General features: G+C 42.4%; 2 protein-coding genes across 6 annotated transcripts; one reads left to right on the top strand and one right to left on the bottom strand.

Moving 5' to 3' along the window:
• Positions 1–386: 386 nt before the first annotated feature.
• ZNF207 (zinc finger protein 207) lies at positions 387–11,782 on the bottom strand. 5 transcript variants are annotated; one of them, XM_054278592.1, is made up of 12 exons: positions 11,600–11,782; positions 10,054–10,180; positions 9,487–9,625; positions 8,771–8,938; positions 8,036–8,111; positions 5,578–5,678; positions 4,390–4,550; positions 3,507–3,599; positions 2,082–2,324; positions 1,290–1,452; positions 951–1,134; positions 387–730 (listed from the first exon to the last, which is right to left on the bottom strand). In XM_054278592.1, exons 1-11 carry the CDS (start codon positions 11,638–11,640, stop codon positions 974–976), a joined length of 1,473 nt encoding a protein of 490 aa, XP_054134567.1. In that variant the 5' UTR covers positions 11,641–11,782; the 3' UTR covers positions 387–730; positions 951–973. The 5 variants fall into 5 exon arrangements, with proteins under 5 accessions (XP_054134567.1, XP_054134566.1, XP_054134568.1 ...); XM_054278591.1 differs by having other exon boundaries at positions 387–1,134; XM_054278593.1 differs by having other exon boundaries at positions 387–1,134; positions 5,608–5,678; positions 11,600–11,781.
• Positions 11,783–13,143: 1,361 nt separating this feature from the next.
• On the top strand, positions 13,144–18,494 carry CUNH17orf75 (chromosome unknown C17orf75 homolog). Its single transcript, XM_054278606.1, has 10 exons — positions 13,144–13,296; positions 13,543–13,623; positions 14,257–14,382; positions 14,812–14,952; positions 15,153–15,210; positions 15,869–15,988; positions 16,630–16,694; positions 16,812–16,948; positions 17,479–17,582; positions 18,188–18,494. The coding sequence occupies exons 1-10, from the start codon at positions 13,169–13,171 to the stop codon at positions 18,395–18,397; spliced, it is 1,170 nt and encodes a 389-aa protein (XP_054134581.1). The 5' UTR covers positions 13,144–13,168; the 3' UTR covers positions 18,398–18,494.
• The last annotated feature ends 5,796 nt before the right edge of the window (positions 18,495–24,290 follow it).

Below are 24,290 nucleotides of genomic sequence, written 5' to 3'. Positions count from 1 at the left end.
AAGTGAACTAATGGGACACACCCTGGCACTAGGATGTATCTCAGAGCACTTTCACATCCTACAAGCAAGTGCCAGGATTAGAAATCATTTAAAATTTATTGAGGACAAGAAAGCACGAGTAAAGAAACATATGCATTAAGAGAAGTTACAACCAAGAGTTAGGATGTGCCTCCTGCAGCCTCAGTTTTGAGGAGTCAGTTAATAAGTGTACAGGTCTTTGTCTACTCAGACGTACAGCTAAGGAGTGACTTTTTAGAACAAGAAATTCAGACTTTATCAAAACAGCACCAATAACTGTGTTCATTACACCAATGGCTACCAACGGCATGCATCTGTACAAACCTTTCAGGCAGTTGTCCACAGCTGGTCATGAATAAAAAGGCATATAAATTTTTCTCCTCTTTTATTACAATGAAGTTTATAACAGTACAGAAAAGTCACATGACCTTAGTGGGTCAGTTTACTTAAACCCTGGAACAGGAGGAACTCTGAATACATTAAATATTGTTACAAGTTCAGACTTTAATGTACAAGTAGTTGGGAACAATTACAGCCCTCACCAAACTATGTTGGGGACATAAGTCCAACAGCACTTGAAGTGCTGTGAAGGCATCATTTCACAAATAGCAACGTAACATTACAGAACTTGCCTTTAAGGTGGTATGTTCATGTAATTCCAGCGCCTTCACAATTTAACGAACCATATTTACTATACTTCACTTCTAAAAACCTAGATGAAACATGAAAAAGAAGCCATACAGTATAAATTGCAACATCAGGAAAAGTTCCTGTTATTATTCCAAATAATTTTTCCCATGTAAAATAAAATGTCCAACAGCTCCTTGCATGTGGGAAGATACTTATTTTTTTAAGAGTCACAATGAAGCCTTAATTGACGGAAGCTCGGCTATATTAACAGCACAAGATGAGAAAAGGTTTAATCTCCAAACCTATTAGAGCGTGAGTAGGAGCATCAGTAGCGGCCACCTTGCGACATTACGGGCGGTCTCATTCCCATGGGAGGGCGAGGAGGTCCACTCTGGTACGGGGGCACCATCGGAGGTCCCTGACCGTATGGAGGCATTGCCCCAGGAAGGTATCCTGGCATGCCCTGGTGATGAGCACCATACTGACCTATAAACAGAATAGTTAAAATGCAAAGAATAATTTTTAAATTTTTTTTTAAATAGTGAGAAGTGTATTTTGTGAAAAGCTTCAACCCTCCCTGCTAGCATAGGCAACTTCACAAATCTTTCCAAAAAATAGGAAGCTGGGAAACGTATGATTACCATGAGGTGGCATGGGAGGTCTCATTCCTTGCTGCTGTGGAGGAATTCCTGGCTGTGGTGGCATCATACCTCCAATTGGTCCAACCGGTGGATTACCCAGGGCAGCCTGGCCTGGTCGAGGAAGGTTGCGCTGGTATTTGGGCAACTGTGCCCTTCTCTCTTCCTAAAAGCAGGAGAGACAACCACAACACATCGTGTTAGAATTCACCGAAAGTAAAGAGAGGTACAAAACAGCAGATTACTAAACTATTTTAGCTACCTTACAAATTCAAAGACTACTAGTAACATTACCCAGCAGCAGTAGGATTTGCCTCCCTTTCTGCAGACTTTCTTCCTTAATACAGACCAATTTGAGTATTCTCAATGGAACTCAAATCCTCCCTTTCCCCCAACTGAATAAAGCCTTTTTCTCTTAAAAACACAAACCTGAAGATCTCTGAACTGTAATTAACGTTCATTTGTTTTATCCATAAATTCCGTATTTCTAACTGCTGTAATAGCATCAAAACAACTTCAAACTGTTCAGTCTTTTGTTCTACACAAAAGTCCAAATGCAGCAGAAGTCCAAATTGCACTTTGGATTGAGAAATTTCCCACCACCACCAAAGCTAAGGCTTAGACTGCAGCATTGCCAACATGCCAATCATAACTCAGTTACATTTTTTCTGCACAGTCTGCACTCTCACCATTACTAAAATACACATAATGCAGAGCACAGATGAAATTCCATTCGACCTGCCATATCATCACAAATCGCATTTTTCAGTAAGACAATGAAAACATGTTACTTACCAGTGATATATCCTCATCTGGATGGATCAACTTACTGGTTGCACTGGTTGTTGTGAGGGTAGCAGGCTTACTTGTGATAGATGTAGCTGGTTTAGCTGCAGTGCTGTTTGTTGTGCTAGTGGTTGAGGCTGTAGACTGTGTGTAAGCCGGGAATGTTGGTTTGGGGGGTTCCGTTGTTGTCGCAGGTGTAGAATTCAAAGGTTTGAAATCAGTACCAACTGGCCCTGGCACAGCTGCTGCAGCCTGTGAAACACACAGACTGGTCAGTGTTTATTCTCAAATAAATTTTTCATTTAAGAAAACTTAAATGATGACTGTTAGACCTCTGAAACGTTCCAGTGAGATATATGATTATACAAGCTTGACAAAAGTAAAGTTCAGCCTTATTGCAAACTAGAGCAACTGAAACCAAGACAAAATAAACCCCGGTATGTACACATATACACACACACACAGGAAAGTCTAAAATCTGCAGGTCAAAAGCCACCACAACAAAGGAACAACAAAGAAAAAAACACCCTATACTTTATCTCAAACACTGAATTTGGCAAATATGTAAATCTTTCCTGAATCACTATTTTTAGGAGCCTCTAAGCATAGATTTATTATTAGTCTTTCACTAAATTAACATATTTCAGCAACCATTAGTTTAGAGTACAGCTCAAAGTGCTAGTATTCATTAAAATTAGGTATTTAAGAAATATTTTAATCAAATATTTATGAAAGCTCTATTGTGTCAGGGCTTTAAGTGTTCTCTCTATAAACACAATGCAGTATCCTCACAAAGTACTATGTCTATCCACAGAACTTTAATCTTATTTGTGAATGAAGAATCAATGGAAGCAGGTAAGAGGTCCACTAGAGAGTCCAACACTTCATCTCTCCTACTCTTTTGTTACAAAAACCCTGTAAAGGTCTGTTTTGCAAAGCTGTATCTGAAGACACAGCAATCTCCAAAGCAAACCCTAGTTATGAGGGAATGATTTTGTTTCTAGTCACTGGATATTTACAACTATCTGAATCTCTCAATAAAAAAAAAATTAGCATTTTGCACATAACGCAAATTTAAAATCCCCTACATTATGATGTAACATATTAAACAACATAAACTAAAAAGCCTTCACCATGCATCAAGCTAACCACTGCCCACTAAAATGCATTTAACTGCTTTCATGCTCTTTTAACCCTTTAGAACCAGGATGTTACATTTCATTCTTTCACACTAAGAAAAATTGGGCACTTTGACATGCTTATTTCTGGTAAGATGCAACTCATAATCAAGGACTCTGTAGTTTTACCAGCTAAACATAATCAGGAATATAACAAAAATTATCTGAAGATGTTTAGTCAATTTTAGATTTTACAGAATGGTCCAAAGGGTTAAGTTGCAAAGCAATTTGTTTTAAACTGTGACTTCCTGCGTACTTGTGCTGTGCTAGGAAACAGAGCGTTAGAAGATGCTGAGAGACTTTCTGAATTGGAGGAAGCTGCACTTGAGCTTGTGACAGGTGTCCCCATCTGTAGCATAAAAGAAAGGAAACAGTGAAAAGTCTCCAAACAAATGGGCGGACAGTATCCAGATGAAAGGATTTCTTATACTAAGCCCTTTCTTATGAAAGGATTGTATTTTTGTAAACATGTATAGTCCCCGCAGAAGCCCAAAATGCCAACAGTATATTACAAAGGCCTCTGCAACACACTTGAAAGCAAGTAAGAACTCCAGGACCCACAAAAAAGTGCATTCAAAGGGAAGAGGTCACAAGCCACTATCAATTCCCCACTTCCCCCCACAAAACACTGAAATTAAATTTTCACTACACCAACTTACTCCTAAACTTTTTGAAGTAAGAAAACCTCCTATCTCAGGCAATGTTTAACCAGTTTAACAAGAGTACAGAACAAATTTGTCCATTTATCAGTAGAGAGCCCATTATGTGCAAGTACAAGTCATGTAAAGATTTTTAACTTGGAGAGGTAGAGTTCTACGCAATCAGACTCCTACAGCTAACACAGCTCTTCACCCACCCAAAGTTCCCTTAACAACAACACAATTAAAGGCCTTTAAGAGTGTTTCGCCTACTCCTTTCTTCCCCAGTGCTTACAGAACTTCTCTCTGGTTTCATAGCTGCTTTAAGACAAACAAAAGAATATTTTAAAATTTATTCAAGCACTACACTGAATTAAACATCAACCCAAGCAAAAACCTGAACCAGTCATTTCTTAGACCTCCTCAATAATAAATAGGCACTATTGACACAGTGGCAATTTGAAGAACACGACAAAGATTCCAGGCTCTGGGATACCTTACCTGCCCTGCGCTTGGGAAGAGTGGTTTGGTAACTGGAGGCTGTGGAGTTGGTGCTGTTGCAGCAGGAGCTGGAGGCCGGTTCAGAATGCCCGGGGCTGTAACAGGCTGTGCTTGTGTCATTGGAGGCATGCCAGGCCGAGGCCCAACAGGAGGGGGCATCCCTACAAACCACAAACAACGGGCGGCGGATCAGGCTCCAGGGAGCACCAATATTCCTTTAGACAATCCCGCTCCCGTGTTCCTTAGAACAAAGTTTCCCACTACAAGATGTATTTTTAAGGCAACAGTAAAATAAAACATGACAAAGGGTAATGCCAGCAGTCAAGAGTCAATGGCTATGCACAGGCAGTAACCTCTAACACTTCAGAACAATGCTGGATTCAGTTGATTTTTACTAAAGCTGCAATAATGAAGTTTATGCCCTCAATAAACCAATACAATTCATGCAGTAACTGTTTCTGCCACACTGCAGGTATGCTGCCAAGAGCGTGGATGATACTGTTACAAAATCTGAGAGACTGAATTGTTTCTGAACAGTACCAGAAGTGCGACAGAGCCACTGCCAGCTTTACTGGGGCCAGCAGTAAAGTGCACTGGGACATTTCACAGTGTCACCACAACACCTGCACTTGTGTGTGTGGAGCTCTAGGAAAGGGTCAGTGGCAAGTTAACAGCTCCCATGGGTTCCATCAAGCAAACCAGTTACTGGTCAGATGGAACACCCAGGGAACTCAGGGCTACTTAAGAGCTGCACAAGCTCAACAAACATCTCTTCTAGCTATGGTAAGAGACCAAAATGTCAGTTAAGCTTCTTCACACTGCAGGCTCATTAGCTGGGCAACTATTCCACCCAGCTATTCCCCACTTTGCACATTTTCAGTCATTACTGTTTTCCAACTGCAGCCACAAACATTAATTAAAAAAAAAGGATGAAGAGAGACCAGGCAACACAACAGTGTGAGAAAATGCAATAAATCAAAGAAACAGTATTCTGTTTTTTACTTCAATAATAGTATAAAAGTAAAATAACTATTTATAATCAGAAGCTATGAATCAACCACCTCTGCACACAGTGGCTTCTGTGGCAGTCCAACCACATGAAGGTGGTGGGTGGTGGCATAAGTCAGAATGTTTATTACAAAAATTCTAAATCTTAGTAGAAAGAAATAAATATAATTAAACTCTCACCATAGTACGAGTTCGACAACCCTGACCTACCTGGTGGCATACCAGGCATAAGAGGTGGGATTCCTGGCCCAGGAGGCATCATTCCACCCATTGGCATCATCCTATTGAAAAGAAAATGAGCACTGGTATGAACACACGTGACCAAGTTTTAAGACAATTGGCACATCCCTGTATTAGACAAAAAATAATGGTAAATAATTTCAAGAAGCTCTCAAGAGAGGGAATTCCAAACCAGCTCCACAAGAATAAAACCAAAACATAACCCAGCACCCAAAACCCCAAACACTTATTTGAACTTTAATTTCTCAAGATCTCACTGTCTCTAATATGAGATTTCCAGAACTAGTGTCTCTTGAAATCTCTGTCAAGATTACAGGCTGCAGCTGAGTGTTCCAAGGACCTGATCTCAGTACATTCATGGAGTCAATGTAGGAAAACCAGCTAGCTCCAATCACACCACAATCACTGGATATCTGCTACTACTCCTCTCTGACACTGACTGGCAGATAACCCAGAGCTGCAGAACTATCCAAAAAACATTGACAAAAGCAGAGCAGAGATCACAGGGCAAGAAGGCTTCCAGAATTTCAATTACAGAAAACAATCCATATACTAATGACAAAGTGGGATTTTGGTTTTTTAATGAACATCCTCACTGTAACATATTTTTTCTCCACATTAAAAAGAAACGATTTGGTTTCTCTTCCTAAATGACTATGTATGAGCCCTTTACAGGGAACAACCAAGTGTAGCTTAATTTTGCTTAATTTTTTGCAGACATTCAAAAACGGATTAGGGAAACAAAATAAAAGAATGTTTATTACTTTAGTGAGCAAGATCAGCTGATCTGCAGCACTCCAGCACAAACCAAAATCCCACTAAGAAGCAGTTTCTGTTTGTATGACAGTTAAGACACCTTCACCACTGCTGTTTTCAGATCAAATCCCATGAACAAGTGAGCATTCTTTCTGGCAAGTCTGATTTCTGCTCTCAACTCATCTATCACTGCAGAGGCAGCAATGACTGGGAACACAGACCCATCGTCCCTTTTTTGGTTGGAGAAGGCAAAGTCAGTCTTGCCACCCAGCAGACCCCAAAACAAGTGCTGGGTGCTCACTGCCTGCTGCTCCAGAATGACTTCTGAGAAAGTGCAGATAGTGCTAGAACTGGTGTCACACCAACACCAAAGTTGCTTTGTCTCTCCTAATTCTTTGGTCATTGTTAAGCAAAATTTAATCAGGTTAAGAAAGCAAAACTTTAGATTAGACAAAAGCATAACACAACATCATCCTCTCCCCCCAAAATGAAATGCAGTGAAATTTTGGCAAATTAATTTGTGTTTTTACAGGTGACATAACATACACCTGAAGTTAACAGGGAATTTAATGAGGACTAAGTATCCGACAACCTGATTAAATTCTGCTGAGTTTCCACCCAGAAAAGCTAAATTTCTGATCAGCATCCACACCATGTTCGACTATGATATGATTTTTCAATTCAAAGGCTGTTAAATCAATATTTATGTCTCAGAAGTCAAGGAGCTTTCCCCTCAGTTAACTTAAAGTTTAGATTAAACTGAGTTCCTGCAGAATGTCCTGCAGCGTGAAGGATCAAGCACATGGAGCTGCTCAAGCTCTGGCTCAAGAGAGGCTTTAAGTCTCTAAGGGTCTGCTTGGTTTATATTTTGTTGAATGCATTTCACATACAGTTTTGTATTTAGATAAAACATAAAATATGTGTTTAGATAAAACATAAAACCTTCACATATTATACAGTAACAAAACCTAACTAGACACCTTCCCCAAATTCTTAGGCAATATTCAAAGATTTTCAGTAAAACAATTTCTAGCTTATCAAAAACATGACATAAAATGGCATAATGAATGTACCTAGAATTACATTAATGAGATGCTTACATGTTTCCACCACAAAATGACTGCATGTATTTTCTCTGTTGATGTAATCTGTGAAAATTTATGACAAAATCAAAAATCTAACTGTGAATTTCCAAACACATTGTGATAGGGTATGGTGTCAACCCCATAACAAGCATAAAAACCAACATCTTTTGCCCAAAATACAAGAAAAATATAAACTGCCCAGTACTTTTTTCCTCTTATGTTGATGACTGATAACCAGATGCACAACATATGTGCAATACACAAGGGAATAGTGGCTCACAGAAGGCTCTAAACCAACACAACAAAATTTTGTATTAATATATTACTACTTAATAACTATTAAGTCAGGAGAAAGGCAAGATACTTTATACATAAACCCAGTTTGGCCATATTTTACATGTTGGTTTACAGCCATCCAGTTCTTTGGCTAGTCTTAAATATTTAAGTTACAGAGTTCACAATTCCCTATTGTACATTCTTTTAATTAGCTTTACTTTTTCTATGAGTTTAAAATGCACAGTATGAACATGTAATATTAAGTCTTTCTTGCTACTTACCCAGGTGGCATTCCAGGCATAACTGGAGGCATTCCAGGCATCATAGGTGGAACACCTGCCATTAATGGGGGTATACCTAGAAAGAAAAATAAATTTTCAACAACTCTGATAACATACAGTTGCAAACAAATGTCATCTAATAAGTTTACACTGGATAAATGCTTTACAGCAAGTTCTAAAAAACTGGGTTCTGAAATAATACTGCTTACAAACAGTGCAATATAAACACTATCTGCAAATTTGATTTTGATTGATTGTCCTCAGCCCTGCAAGACTCTGAATTTCCTTAGTGGTCTCCAAAGAAGACATCTTACTACAAGAGACCATCCTTCACTCACTGATCAAACTCTTTCCTCACTGTATCTGTGGCCTGGGTATGAACGGCCTGTTCTGTTAGGAGTCTCCAGATGCAGAGCAGCTCTGCCCTGTTTCCAAACCCTGGGATAAACAGTATGAGCAAGTATCACTGCTAGACTTCTGCCTGAAGCACTAAGCTGCCTTACAACCACAACCTTCAATCTACATGCCAGCATCAGGTATCTGAATCTAGTCCACCAAGGAAGATGTGCTCATGCACAGAGGAGGGAAGAAAACGAACCAACTGCTTATCTGCACCTCCCAGAACTATTCTGTGACCCCAATGATAAAAGGGCAGATTAGCACTCAAGCATACAAGCAGCAATTCGTGTTTCTGTGAGGTTTTCAGCAATGACCTAACATAACACACCCACTCACCTGGAGGCATCCCTGGTGCACCTGGCACAGGAGGCAAACCTGGCTGTGCCATTGGGGGAATGTAGCCCTGCTGTGGCTGAACTTGCTGGGGTTGAAACGAAGTTGAAGCTGCAGATTCATCATCTTCATACTCATCAGAATCATCCTGTTGTTTCTTTTTCTGGCTCTCTGCAGACAGTACAACGCATACGGTCAAACTGAACATAAATTATATTCCATAGAATTAACTAACAGCAAAATTCAAACCTTGCCAGTGCTCAAAAAGTCACAGAAATACAAAGAAAGAATGCTGTGTGAGCCCACCTGCAGCCATAAATAAAGGGAAGGAATGTGACTCACACTGCCATTACCCTGAACATACAGAGGGATCTGCCTTTGTGTCAATATCATGCTGTCCTGCATAAACCAAAGCAGTTCAACCAAAGGCTTGAACAGCAAAGAAACTGAAGCATTTGGGAATCACCAGGACAGTTTTACCTCTAGCCTTTCCTCCCCTTACCCTCACAAACAAATGACCATGTCCATATTCGTTAGGTAATTGTTGTAGCTGCTCTGGCAGCAGCTACTTGTGAACACGAAAGGAAAAATCCCTCCCACGTGGCTGGCAAGTGCCTGGAGCTGCTGGCAGAGAAGGAATTAAATCCCACCCTCACTGAGTGCCACAGCTGAGTAAGGAACACACCAGGGAAATGACAACCAGCCACATTCCACCTTACCCTGAGTTTTTTGTTCAAGTAACCTCCTCCGTTCCTCCATGTCTTTTTCTGGAATGCCTTCCATTCCATAGATTTCCAGTTCAATGTCTGTTCTTCCGGGAATAGCATTTGGAACAGCATCTATTGTTTCTTTATGTACCTAAAGAAAAAAAAACCCAAATAAAACCTGCTGACCACGTTTCAGGGTAAATTCTCTGTGTTCTTCAGGCAGTTTGAAGACAGAAAAGGAACACCCTTCATGGGACTAATCTCTCTGGCCAAGCATTTTCTTGATCTGTGTCTCCTAATCTCTGTAACTACTATTACCCCTAAAACCAGCTTACATTAACTTAGAAAAACTGAGACAGCACAATTCCTTCACTCCTACAAAACACTCCTGAGAAAGATCTCTGCTGCACAGCGGCCATTTGACTGCTGACACAGCAGGACTCCTGTGCTGCAAAGAGGCCACTGCTGTCTTTTTCTCACCTGTTTTACAGACTCTGGAAGCCCCTAACCCCCCATCTTAAGGACACTTCAATTTTAGATACTGTAAAGAAAAGCTCACGTAAATCTAAAACTCCTTACCTGCATGCAGTGTATAGCTAAACCAGGTCCTGTATAGAGTTTCTTATGACATATATGGCATTTAAAGTGCTTTGCTTTTTGATGCTGTATAAGGATTTTCTCATCATCAAAGTCCCTATTACAGTACCTATTGAAGACTGTTAAGGAAACATTTAATACTGGAAGTGACCTTTTAGCTACGACTAGGGTATCGAGCATCAGTTTGATTTTTCTGAAGCAAAAGAAAGGCACAAGAAGCATCTCTGAGCATTCAAAGAGTGACAAACATTTAATGGATGTCTGAAAACAAACACCCTCATCCAGTACAGCACACCCCTCTTTACACAGGTACAGAAGTAGGAAGGTGTCTGCACACAATCAGAATCATCTGATTCCATATTGCTTGACTCGTGGTTTTCAAGTCCTACCTATTTTTCTCTTCAGGGGTGTGAATGCTGCTACAGCATTAAAGGAGAAACAGGCTTGAAATCAGCAAAAGGGAAATTATGCAAATCACTCAGAAATGCCTCTTTAATCAATTACCAGTAACTAACAATCATAAAAGAGAACAAAGGTTTTACTTTAAAATTTCCTTCCTCTTCCAGTTATCCAGCTATCAATTTTTATGACACAGCATAATTTGCTGCAGTAACTGAAGAATTCAGCTTTTAAAAAGAAATATTTTAATCAAAGAACTGTTTGGACGTCTACGTAACACCAGAGGCAAACTGCATTTCCTTTCTGTGGGCCAGCATTGATATTTCAGCAAACACTCCACACATTTCCCTAGGTGAGAAAAATACACATTATCTATTTATTATTAAGAAACTGTTAACATTGCTAACACACTGTGTCTCTTGCTTCCACCAAAACGTGAAATAATGTCTAAAACAATCACAGATGCCTCCCAAGACAAAATGGTAAAATACCTCGGAGCACCTTTTAAGCTTCTTTATTAAACAATTCTAGAGAACAGAAACGTAAGAGAGAGAGTAGATTTATAATCACTCCGAAAGTGAGTACATTCTGAAGGAGCGATCAAATAAAAATTCACCAGTATTGCTGGATACTGAACAATTAAACCTGATCATGATGCAGCAATTATAAACTGAAAGCTCCCCCCGTCACGAAGAAAAAAAAAAAGCTTTAAAAATTCTCTTTTAACCACATCCCACCTCATTCCGTGAATAAATGTATTTATCAGTAGCAGGATTTTCTCCCTTTAACATTCTCCCTCACAAAGGATAAAGACAACTCTCCATTTCCCGCTGCCCTGGCTTTAGGGATCGGGCGAGAGGCCGCGGCCTCGGCGAGAGCGACAGGAGCGGGCCGGAGGCCGTGAGGGGGGTGGGGAGCACAAGAAGGCCGCGGACTGAGCCCCATCCCGAGGAGCACAGGGCTGGAACAGGGCCAAGCACCGAGACAAACCGTAAGGATCGTGCGGAGAAGGGCTGAGCCCCATCTCGGTACGAGACGGAACGGGACCGAGCCCCGACCGCGCCAGGCCGCGCCGCCACCCTCCCCCACCCAGCTCTCTGCATCCGCCGCGTCCCACACAGAAGGATACCAGCACCAAGGCTTCAGCTGCTTCTTCTTCTTACGGCCCATGGCAGCGTCACCCCGACCTACAGGGCAGGAGAGCCGAGCGCTCCCTCAGAACCGCAGCGACCGCGCGGCCGCCCCGGACCGAGCGAGAGGCACAAAATGGCGGCCGAGCTCCCTCAGGCGCCGCTGCGGCCTCCGAACTCCCAGAACGCACCGCGCCAGCAGGGCGGGCGGCGCCCACGTGACGCGCTCGCGGTCGCCCCCGCCGGGCTGTCCCGTGACGCCTCACGGCGCCGCCGCCATTTTGGCCAGTCGGGGCTGTAAGGGCTCTGCCTGCGGCACCTGAGCGTGTCGCGGGAACAGTCACGGAGTGGTTTGGGCTGGGAGGGGCCTTAAAGCCCATCTCGTGCCACCCCTCTGCCATGGGCAGAGAGACCTTCCGCTAGAGCAGGTTGCTCAAAGCCCTGTCCAACCTGACCTTGAACACTATCAGAGATGGGGCAGCCACAGCTTCTCTGGACAGCCTGTTCAGGGCCTTAGCGCTCTCAGAGCAACGAGTTTTCTCCTAATCTAAACTGTTGCTTGTCTTCGTGTTTTATGTCACAGAGAAACTGTGTTTTCCCCATTAATGTTACTGGTCAGGAAGCTGGCTGCTCTGTGCAGTGTTCTGGTACTGGCTGTACCTGTGTTGCTGGGTGCGAGAACACAATAAAACCAACTTAAATGTGTTGAGCCATCAGTTACCTGGATGGGGGATGGTCCCTCTGTTACAGTGACAATCCATCAGGGTGTGTGTCTGTGTTACCCCCATGGTTCTCCACCTCAGTTACAGGTCCACCAGGTGCTTAGAAGAGAATCACAGAATCATTGAGGTTGGAAAAGACCTGTAAGATCATCAAGTGCAGCCATCTGCCACGTCCAGCCCTTGGCAGTGGCCCAGTGCAGCTGGGGGTCACAGCTGCTCCCTGCAGGGCTTGTCTGCAAAAGGAGATTGTGGAGTCTCCATCTCTAGAGGCATTCCAAACCCACCTGGATGTGTTCCTGTCACCTGCTCCAGGTGACCCTGCCTTGGCAGGGGAGTTGGACTGGACGATCTCCAGAGGTCCCTTCCAACCCCAACGATTCTGTGATTGTGGTTCCGTAACTACCCGGTAGCCACAAGGCCGAGTTAACAAACGTGCTGTTTTAACACGGAAAAGGTATTTCAGAAGCAGAACTTTTTAAAAGCAGACAGCATGGCTGATCCTACCAAATCCCCTTCCAACCCAAACCATTCTATAATTCTAAATGTGATTTGAGTAGATCCTGCCGTTAAGTCAGTGACCGGTTTTGAAGGATTACTTGGACTGACAGAGGCACCGCGGCGCTTGTATTGCATTTTTCTGTGCATTACACAAACGGAGGAGCGGCGGCAGCCGGAGCGGTTTTAGCACGGCTCGGTACCGCCCTCGGTAGGGTGAGGACACGGCCCGTGCGCTCCGAAGGCTCCTCCCAGCTCCGGGCCCCGGGGCGGGTTCACGGCACAGCCGGCGGGGCGGGGCGGTAGCGGGGCCCGGTGGCTCCCCGCGGCACAGGCGGGGCCGGGGCCGCGATGCTGCCGGCGCTGCCGGACGGCGATGAGCGGGAGCTGGAGAGCAGCGAGGAGGGCGGCGGCGCGGGCGAGGAGCGGCGGCCGGAGCGGCACGGCTGCACCTACCACAGCCTCTATGGCTACCGCAGGTGAGGCGCCGGGTTCCCCCGCGGGGAGGCCGTGCCCAGGCCTTGGCCGTTCCCAGCTCCCTGAATTCCCTTTATTTTTTTTCCCCTTCTTTTTCTCCCTGGTGAGATTCTTTCACTCCCACAATGCACGGATTCCCTACTCCTGCTTTTATTCGCCCTCGGGCCGTGCCTTTTCCCTGCTGCAGCCGCTGTTCCCTGTTGCGTGTCACGGCTGTAAACTCACTCCGGCAATCCCTCGGGTTCCAGGTCCGCGCAGCCGGGAGCCGCCGCCGGGGATGGCAGTGCCGGCGGCGCCGTGGCGCACACACCCTCCGCTGAGGACTTCAGGTAAAGCCGAGCCGCAGAGCGGCACAATCACGGGAATACCCCGATTTGAAGTCTTTGCCGTATTGTTGTCAGATCACTGTTAGGTCCTCTGCACTCCTTTCAAAACACAACCTCCCTCTGAAAGCATTCTGGAGTCCCCATGGCACTTCTTTTGGAATACCTGGAGAATGGACACGCATACAGAGCTCAAGTAATGTATTAAACAGAAACTATCATCCTTGAGTTTGAATTTTTTTTTTTTTTTTTTTTTTTTTTTTTTTTGCTACTAGTAATTGATATTGCTGTATTGACTTAGTTTTTCATGTAGGTAACATACAACAAGAATTTATTAATTTTCAAAAGATGTCTTCCCATAAACTCTGTATTACAGTTGAGGAAATTTAGGAACAAAGAGGGCAGTGTTTTGTCTGTAGCTGCTGGGAAGGTCAGCATGAGCTGACACCACATCTCCAGACTCCTGGTCAGTGGGCAAACCACTGACTGCTCATGATGGGCCAAAAGTCACAGAGCTGCCTTAGCTGCCACCAGAGAGATATCACAGGGAGTCCCTGCTAGAGGCAGGTTCTGCACATCCTGAGAGACACTAAACAATAACATTTGCCTTTGGGTAACGATTTCCTCTGGTTTTTAAAGCCTCTCCTTGCTGGACACCAACCTGCCCGCCGAAGCGGAGACGGAGTTGCGCAGTTTCATCGCTAAGCGCCTTACTAAAGGAGCGCTCTTTGAAGGAATGGGGAATGTAGCATCAGTGGGGCTGAGGTAAAATTTTGAAATTATTGGTGAATGAGAGCTGTAAGGAACATTGGCACATCTTGCCTGCCTGCTGCTGCACTTAGTTTAATCCTGATTCCATGTTCCCAGTCTGTTGTTGCTGTTAATAATAGCCTTACACAAAAACACTTTCCTTTTTTAAATAACTTTGAGAAAAATACTGTTTTAAATAATTTACTGTTTGAATACTTTAAAAATACTTCAGATGTTTATGATTACTTCCTTTTAAACAACTCTTATCACACAGAAGAAAAAAGAGAAGGTCTAAGAGCTGCACCTATGGCTGCACCTACCACTGCCATTGGAGCCAACAGTGCTACCTGTTAAAATTACCTCAGAAATAATGTATGTCTGCTTTTTGCACTCATTTATTGTGATGTATCTGGAAGAAAGTAATTTTTCTTCCTTTTCTCATAGCATACCAGAAGGTAAAGTTGGGTGTTACTACTGTCGTTTCCAACAAGAAAGTCTTCTGGAAATGGCAACGTTGGAATCAGACATCAATGCTCCAGAATATGTGGTTTGTTTCTTAGGTGGCTCAGAGAAAGGTCTGGAACTATATCCTTACCTTGAACTTTCTTTACCTGTATTGGGAAAGGGGCACGATGGATAAATTATCTTGTCATTTTGTCTGTTCCTACTTGAAATCACTCGTTTGTGCACACCTTTCAGTAACTGCAAAAGTCAGTAATAACCATATACTGAAAGGAAAAAATACAGGTCTTAACTGATGCATCTTATTTTCCTTAAGAAGATACTTTCAGACTTGAGCTGGACAAATACATTCAAAATCTGAAGATAAATCTTGATTTGGAGGTAAGACCTAACTTTTTTTTTAAGTGGTGAAAATTAGTATTTATGCAGGTTAATTGCTAAAACCATCTGGAAGATCTAATCTATAGAGACAAAATAGGTGTTTCAAGTACCAGTATGAAACACAGGGAGAGATACTTGACTCACTGTAGTACAATGAATGTCTAAGGTGCTATCAGCCACACAAGTCAAAAGAAAAAAAGAAAGGGGGGACCTTTTTGTGTCAGTCATAAATCTCTTAAAGGTCACTTACTGTTAAATTTGGAGAGAAGAGTAACCAATAAAAACTAATGGTCTATAAGGAACTTATCAATGTCCACCTCAGTTCTTGCCAGTTCTGAATGTTAAGAAAGGACATTTGTGGGTTTCTTGTCACAATTTTCTAGTGGAAGTTCTGCATTTTAAGTCTTTTTTGTCATCCCATCTGCTGTTGCATGGTTTTCACTCAATATATACCATAATATTACAGTTCTGGCTGTTTCTTAAAATGCAAAGCCTTTCATTGCCAATAAATCTCAAACTCACTGTTTTAGTTCACTGTGGTTTGAGATTAGGAAGGTCCCAACATCCAATTAGCTGAGATTGAGTAGATTATTAATAGGCTTCTATTGATGTAGAAATCTGATTTTTAGTTAAAATTTTAATGCTTAATGTGTTACAGCAAAAAAACTTGGAGGCCTGTGTTAGCCCATACCTGAGGAGCTGGTTTGAGGATGCCATCTGCCCTATCCAGAGGGTTGTGCAGCTCTTCCAGGACAAACTTGTCTCTCTGCTACATGCTGTAAGTGTATTTAAAACTGGCTAGCTAAAAAAAGCTAAAAAACCTTCAAAAGGCATCTCAGTGACTCCAAATGTTTAAAATATTTCTTTCATTTGCTTTCCCAGCAGGAGGAAATTAAAAACCCTCATTTTTTTTTTCTTTTTGTTGGGTTTTTTGTATGTTTGTTTTTTAAATTCAGAGCAAGCACTTTTCCCCTGCTTATTGCTGAAGAAGCACATAACAATTCCTTCTGTCACTTAAAAAAAATTACTTAATGGTGTCCACACTGAAATTAGAGTAAGAAAATCAGAAATAGCATGAGCAGTCTGTCCATGCCATAATTGTCTGAATGAAAAGGGATGTTATATTGTGTATGTGTCTTGTGTAATTCACTGGAAGCAGAAAAGAGACAAATCCTAGCTCTAGTCCCTGAGTTTGAGGAGGTTCTGGATGGAATAGCTAACAGAGTATAACTGCTGAATTTCTTCTGAGTGCAGAACCTGTAATGGCAATAATAGAGAGTACTGCCTTGACAAGGGCAATTTTTAAAGTACCACATTATGTATTAATTGCTCATAACTGCAATATAGCTACAAAAGTAATACTGAAGTTGTATCCATCTTTTTCCTTTTTTTTTCTCTTTGTTTCTTTTTTTGTTTAAGGCTCTGAGTTACACTCCTGTAGAAGTCAAAAATGCAGATGAAAGAACAGAAAAGGACATCAGCAGGTAAAGATAGTTAGAGCCCAAGGAACCTTTGAGTAACTTGGCTACTGTGTCTGACGGTCCCCTCAGTGTGCAGGAGCTGGAAAGGAGCAAGCAGTTGACAAGAGCTTTCTGTGTCAGGTTCCTGGCAGCTGCCAGCCTCCAAGGACTTGTCCAGGAAGGCACAATGACCTCCCTGTGCATTGCCATGACAGAGGAACAGCACAAGTCCATGGTTATAGACTGTAGTGGACCTCAGCCCCAGCTGCATAATGCAGGTGAGATTACAGCAGGGAACCCTTCCTGTTGCTCCCTTGGGTCCATCAGCTGCTGAGAGCTGTGACATTGAGGATATTCAGATCATAGGCCCAGAAACTTTAGGTTCTGTTTTCCTGTGAGGTACCAGAGTAGTTTGTTACACCAGACACACTGGAATTCTGGGTTGAAAATGCTTGGCAATAAAATCCACAGTACATTTAGTTTGTGGACCATGAAAGTATGACTTGTACTTCAGGGAAGTATGACTTGTAATTCAGCGAATCTGCACAACTTTTTTCCTGTTGTGGTTTTGACAAATGTTGGGAAAAGGGATTCACCAATCAGAACACAGTCTTGCGCAATCACTGTCACTGTGTTTGCTTTTCTTTTCCATGTGTATTGGTTTTCCTTAAGACTCATTTCCTGGCCCAGGTATATTGCTATCACTTGTTATGTGAGAGTGATTAAACCAGGTGAATGCAGCTGTATATTTATGTGGAGCTCATTTGCTTTTTCTCATCTCTTCTCTGTGTTCCTGCACATTTAACAGGAAGCAACAGATTCTGTGAGGACTGGATGCAAGCTTTTGTGAATGGTGCTGAAGGTGGAAATCCATTTCTCTTCCGGCAGATTTTAGAAAACTGTAAATTGAAGGTACCTGTTCATATATGTTAAAGACTTGAAGAAGATATTTGGGTTACTGTGGGAGCAAATACTACACACAAAATATTATTTTGCACTGAATAAAAGTTTTAGGTTATTATGATATCTATATGTCTGTTAACTGACTAACTCTGAAGTTTAATTTGAGGGCTGGCTTACTGTAGTTGACAAGAACAGCTGTAAAGTAGTGTCAGAGTTTCTTCAGTGAATGCTCCAAAGGTGTTTTCTCAAATTTGAAGTAAGACCCACCTTCATTGTTACTGTTTTCTTCAAATACTGTTAATCTGAGACTTGCACACACAGTCTCATGTAACTGGTAACAGGGGTTCAGTAGCTAACAATTCTTAGCTGCCATAATAGAATTCATGCTACAAGTTGGACACATCACGTTGTGTCCACACATTTTGCATCATTACAGTTCCAGCTATAATATGCATCCAAGACAATATTCAATTCTTATACTACTCTTAAGTAGTAATACAAAATTTCTGTTGGAAATGCTTTTGCTTCTCCTGCTATTTATCCTTTATTTTCCACAATAGTGTGTTTTCATTCCATGTAGGAGGATAAGCAAATGCTCTGTTGCTCTTTGCCAGGCCATCCAGGACATTAACAACCTGAAGAGGTTTATCCGCCAGGCTGAAATGAACCACTACGCCTTGTTCAAGTGCTACCTGTTCCTAAAGAACTGTGGCAGTGGAGACATCCTGCTGAAGATTGTGAAAGTAGAACATGCAGAAATGCCAGAGGCCAGGAATGTAGTGACCGTCCTGGAGGAATTCATGAGAGAAACATCAGTGGCTTAAAATTATCTTATGTATAAATCATTAATTTCTTCTGTGCAGTGCAGCTATTGCTGGATTTTTAATTTATATTTAAAAGTATTGCCCAAGTCAAATCTTAGCTGCAGTTTCACCTGCCTTTTCTTGGTTTTAGACAAAGCACTATGAGCTTTTTTAATGTGTACATATCAGATAATACAAACTCCTGCAGAGTTTTCAGATTCTCCAACTGACTTGCTCCTGTTCTGAGGAAATCATGACATTTGATTTTTATAGTCATTGCAAAACCAAACCCAAATCTCTTACCTGGCAAGCATGTCACTGTTCTAAATAATTTAAATATCTTTAAAATAATTTAGATCTGGCTGCTTTGTTTTTATAAAGAAGTACAAACATCTGGATAGATCTAGATAATGAATTCATCATTTTAGTTTAGAAATGAGAATTTAGGTACCAAGTCTGTGTCTGGTTTCTGCTTTCAAACTGCTGGTTTGTTCTGCTGCCACTGGATAAACAAGTTGGTAGTTGTGTGAAGCAGAGCAGCCTGAAGACTGAGCCATTGCAGTGGTCAGTTTGTATGTGCCTGTATGTGTGCATACACACACACAACAGGTACCTGAAATTCCCAGGCTATTTGATGTATCCTCTTCTTCCTTAGGCTGAGATGTGATCAAGACCTTCTTTGTATGTTCTTATATTACAGTTTTGCATAACTGTAAATAATGCTATGTTTTTCAGTCATGAAGAAACTAAAGAGTTTCTTCTTTAACATTTAATATTAAGACTTCTTCAGAATTTGAAATAAATGAACTTCCCAAATTAATTACTCAGACTTTAAAACATTAATTACTCACTTTAAAACATTTCAGTGTATCAGCAATGGATTCTTACCCACATCATGGGACACATAGGCAGCAGAATACCTGAAGGAAATCTTTGGCTACAGCTGGAATAAAAACTTACGAAGTCTGTGAGTATTCTCATAAAGAGAGCAATTTCTGCAAACCTGATACAAGCAGAATTCCCTGTTTGTTCCCTTTGCAGCAGAGGGTGTTTGAACTCCCCTGAAACAGTGCCTGTAACTAATGTGGTTCAGTGTCACTTGTGCTGGTGCTCTGTACTGTGAGGGCAGGAGTTGCTGCTTTCCTGTGACACCACATGTTGAACCTATAATAAGGCTGACAATAAAACACGTTGAAATCCTCACCAGTGTGCCTGTAAATTGTCAGTGAGTGTGGTCCTTGATGTCTGCTGCTGAAATCCATTTATCCCTCAATGCAGAGGAGCTGCAAGTGTGGCATTAACAGCCATGGTGGCATATAATGTATTGGAGAGGAAAAGTAGTGTGAAAGAAAACAAACCCCTCATTCAGTCATTTGCAGGAGCTCTGAGAAGAAACAAGTGTTTTCCTTCATGAGTAAGTACAGCAGCAGCACTCAATAAAACATGTCACCTTTTGTTGCTCCTGTACATTCTAAAAAAATTGGAGCACTCGTGGTTGAGTTTTCTGGCTGATCAGGGCACAAGAAGGAGCTCAGTGCTTAAAACAGTAAGTTGGATGTGAAGAATAAGTAGCAAGAAAATGTATGGTGCTAGTAGGCTGAAACACTTTTTGTATTAATTGACAAAAGCTGACAAAACCCACCTTACCTTCATGTTGAAAGTCCTCAGCTAATGAATAGAGTGATTTGAGTGTCTCAGAAAGTTTAGTTCAGTGCAGAGAACTGACAGCAAGAGCTGAGTCCCACACATGGTACCAGGGATCTGCCTCCCTTTAGAGTAGCACATCTGACAGGAATTGCTCCTACATACATCTTCATTCCTACAAGTTACTCTTTAACCCAGTGTTTCCCAACAAAAACACAAGTTACTTTTCAAAACAAGCCTCTGCCTTCTACACTGGTAGAAGGATTTTTATTTTAGTCAGTTGGGGGTTTACTTTTTTCTGGAGATGTTGTTTCCACTCTTGATTTGATAGGAGTGTTGGCTCAGATTTGAAAACACTCAGTAGAGCCTAATGTTAAAAGAGCACAACCCTCCTCCCCAGTAAAAGAAATTTACTCAAATGTAAAAAAATGTAGAAAAATTTACTCAAATGTTGTCAACTTCCCTGCAGTTGTGAGGCCACGGCAGTGAAGGGACAGCTGCCAAAAGGTGGGACAACACCTGAATTTCCATACATGTCCCAAGCCAGTTCTGCATCCTCATTAGATCTTGTGGAGAAATGAAGCTGCAGTTCACTCTCCCCTTTATCTGTTAGACAGACATAAAAATGAGTTACCAATGTCATTATTAGAAGATTACATGGCAGAGCTCCAAACCAAGGGCTCTTTTGTTGAAAACTATGTTAACTGTAGACAAACTTACAAAATTGTCCTTGAAAGTTCTTTCTTGGTTTTTTTTTTTAGTTTGTGATATAGAACAACTCAATTTTATTTAAAAAAATAAATAAAAGAGAAATTAAACAGAAAACAAAGAAAACCACAAAAAATTTAATGGATTCTGCGCTCAAATAATATTGTCACAACAAAAATATACAGAATGTACACAATACAAAAATATTTGGAAACATACAATAGCATCTTACCTTGCAAATATCATTTTGCTTTACTAGCCCTTTACAGGGAAAGTACCATTTGTTCAGTATTTTAAGGCAGAAAATTATGTGGTTTAGTGCTTTGTGTTTCACACTTGGATGTGTTGTTAGCATTACTAGTGTAAGCAGAAGAAAAGCTGCATAAATCTGGCTTTATTTGCAAACTGAACAGACACTGTGGGAGTCAGGAGAGAGTCAGTGACAACGTGTCTATCAAGCTTGCTGAAAACAAGGTACTTTAGCTACTTGAATCATAGGGAATATTTTGTGCTTTGTGCTGTAAATACCCTGAAACACAAATTTTCTGTACTCCTACTGGCATATTAGAAAGCTTTTTCCAATTAAAAGCCAATGATTATTGGTGACATTAAAATACATTTGCCTTTAAATAAGCTTGGTTTCTGTCTTAGGTGTGATTCTTTAATATGGAACTGCAAAATACACAGCACTCCTTTATAACAAACTCTTGGCATCAGTGATCAGAGAAGGAATCTTTGAGTTCTACCCCAGAAAGCACTGCAGAGGAGCAGGGGAGCAGCAATATTCAGAGGTGCTGGCCTGGGCTCTCCGGTCCCAGCTTGCCCCAGAGGTGGCTGGTGCTGAACTGCCATGTCCCCATTCTCCAGTTCCACTTGGGGCAAAGCCAATGGGTGGGATGGGTGTTCCAGAGCAATTGGGCTGAGCTTGAATCTTTGTGAACAGACTTTGAGCTCTTTACTCACTGAAGGATGTGTGAAAGTCCTACCCACCATCTTGTGAGACTAAATATTGGCAGAGAACAGCAGCTGCCTTGTGAGGTCAGCTGTCATGTCAGTGCCAGCTCTGAACATGTCAGATGCCAGCCTCCAGAGCACAGTGCAAACTGAAAGGGCCCAATCTGCTCCGTAGCACATGGCCAGTATAATCCATCAGAAGCAGCAAGGTGTTGGGATACAGAATCCCTGAGCTTTATTTCTAGTAACAATTTCTCTAGCTTCCCCCTTCCCTGTTGATAACATACTTCCCACTGCCAAAGGAGCAAGTAGTGAAAAAGCACAATATGCCACGTAAGTGCTAAGATTCCTCATCAACTGACAAGGAAACAGTGACACAAGATGTTGTTTTAAAAACTCAGCAAAAGTAAATTCATCAGCATTTTTATGACTACTACACCTCACTCAGAAATTGTGTCTGGAAACCTCCTTTCCCATCACTGCATCACAACTCTCTCCCTCCTCTTGCCTATGTTATTACCGCTGTGTGTAACACTAATCTTTACCTGTCTGGGAATAACAGGTGCCACTGCAGTCGCCGTGCACTTGGATCTGCCTGCTTCTCCTCCTCCCTCCTGCTCCTCCCGGCTGCGGGAGCGCCCTGTCCGGCCGGTGCCGGTGCCGGTGCGGCGCTGCTGCCCGCGGCCGGCAGGGGTCCCCGGCAGCGCCGGCTGCTCCCCCGCCGCACCGCTCATCCTCATCCTCATCCTCATCCTCATCCTCATCCTCATCATCCTCACCGACCGAGCGAGCTCTGCTGCAGTCAACTCACCGCACGGGAAATCCACCCCCCGCTTCTTCCCTTTCCTCCCCCAGGTGTCGTGTCCTCGCTCAAGGACACAGCGTAAAATAACTTGCTCCGAGGTGCACTGCTCAAACCTGTACACTGGTGACAGTCCTTGCCTTCTGCTCCAGCACTGCACAGTCATAAGCTTCAATAGATTCATGGTTTATCTCACTGATAGAAAATCCTGGCAGTAGCTGAAATAAAACCACAACAAATCACTGAAACCAGTCCCTCAGTGGATGCTCCTCCAGGAACATGCTGCTGACTGTGACAGGTTGGAACCACAAATGAGCAGGATGGAGAATATTACATCTCCAACAGGAGCCAGCAGCTTCAAGGACATCTGGAGGTAACAGAAAAGCCTGGTTGCTGTTAGCTCTGTGGTGCTGCAGCACTGTGGCACTCCTGGGTGCCTTAGAAAAGAACATAACTGGAATTTACAATACTCTGTAAAAACATAGCAAGTTTTCACACTGTAATTTTAATGATTAAAAAAAATTTTTAAAAGCTTAAGCACTTTGTGCTGCTTCTGGCTCCATGGGCTGATTGATTCTTAGCAGACAACAGGCTCTGTGCACAAACTGCTCCATGTATGGGAGGAGATTTCAGCTCAATGAACAGGAATGTGAGAGGGTTTCATTCCTTCACCTTCCATAAATCTAACACTGCCTTAAAGTCTGGCCTTTCTGATCCCAGGGTTGTTTGTAAACTTGCTCAGGCAGGGTATGGGGACATAGAATGAAGTCAGGAAGATGGACAACAGTTTAAAAGAGCAAGTCATAAGATCAAATTCAGAGCTGTTTTCAACCAGTTCATGTAAACTACACTCATCTATGGAAAAAGGACCAAGGAAGGCTGTCTGCATTACTCTGTTCAGCTCCTTCCCACTCCTGAGCTGAGTAAAGACATTTTGGCCATGATCAAGCTGTTCAAGAAACTGGTGATTCTTGAACTTTTATCTTGCTGCTTCACCTCAGAGCACACACTGGCAGCAGGAAAGGCATGGAAGCCTTTACTGGTAAGAAACTCATGGGCAATAAGTAGCTTTCAGCTGAGAAACCAAAAATAAAAGTCACTTGGTGCACATTGCACTCTGGTAAATTATAGGCAAAATAATCTGGGCTTTTTTGCAATTGAAATTTTCTACCAAAATTTTAAAAGCTTTCCTAAGATTTCAGGAGAACTCCCATTCCTGGTCACCTCTGTTTTCAAGGCATCTGTAATGAGAAAGGCTTAGCAATAGGTGAGGGAAGGAATGTCCTCCTTACTTGATAACCATGTCAGAACTCTCCTTGCTCCTACTCTCCTTCCTGCCTGCTCCCAGGGGGATCCACAGCTACAGCACTCACTGGGCCAGCACCTGCAACAATCCATGGAACCCTGTGACTGCTGGGATCTGGACCCAAACTGCAGAGGTAAAATGGCTCAGGGAACCAATCCCTTCTCCAAAATGATCAGAGCTCTGGCCCTTATCCCTTCCTCTTGGTCCTCAGTGAGGGCCCATGAGCAATGTACTGGCCATGTAGAACAAGAAAAGTGCAATCGCCCTCAGAAATCTCATTTCTGTGCACAAAGGTGCCAAAAATTGTTTCTTTTGCAGGTAAGGCTTATTCCAAGCTCCAAATACAGTTATTTTCTATCCCCTCCTTCTGAGGCAACAGAAGTTTTATGAGTGCATCTGGTAGGAGAAGACTTCACCCCTCAGCCCAGAGTTATTTTTCCATAAGAGGCAAAGAAGGGGGAAGCTGATAAGCACTTGTGGGTGTCCCCTCTAGAAGGACA

Source organism: Melozone crissalis, unplaced genomic scaffold, assembly GCF_028551555.1.
Source record: "Melozone crissalis strain CALT ecotype California unplaced genomic scaffold, PUWL_Pcris_2 ptg000026l_1, whole genome shotgun sequence".
Lineage (NCBI taxonomy): Eukaryota > Metazoa > Chordata > Aves > Passeriformes > Passerellidae > Melozone > Melozone crissalis.
This window is presented reverse-complemented; position numbering and strand designations above follow the sequence as displayed.

Coding starts and splice junctions, on each gene's coding strand:
- ZNF207 (XM_054278591.1), bottom strand. CDS start 11,640: ATGGGCCGTAAGAAGAAGAAGCAGCTGAAGCCTTGGTGCTG. Junction 2,325..3,506: donor TGTTTCCTAGCACAGCACAA/GTACGCAGGAAG, acceptor TGTGTTTCACAG/GCTGCAGCAGCTGTGCCAGG. Junction 1,135..1,289: donor ACCTCCCATGCCACCTCATG/GTAATCATACGT, acceptor TTCTGTTTATAG/GTCAGTATGGTGCTCATCAC.
- CUNH17orf75 (XM_054278606.1), top strand. CDS start 13,169: ATGCTGCCGGCGCTGCCGGACGGCGATGAGCGGGAGCTGGAGAGCAGC. Junction 14,383..14,811: donor GTAGCATCAGTGGGGCTGAG/GTAAAATTTTGA, acceptor CTTTTCTCATAG/CATACCAGAAGGTAAAGTTG. Junction 16,949..17,478: donor GCCCCAGCTGCATAATGCAG/GTGAGATTACAG, acceptor CACATTTAACAG/GAAGCAACAGATTCTGTGAG.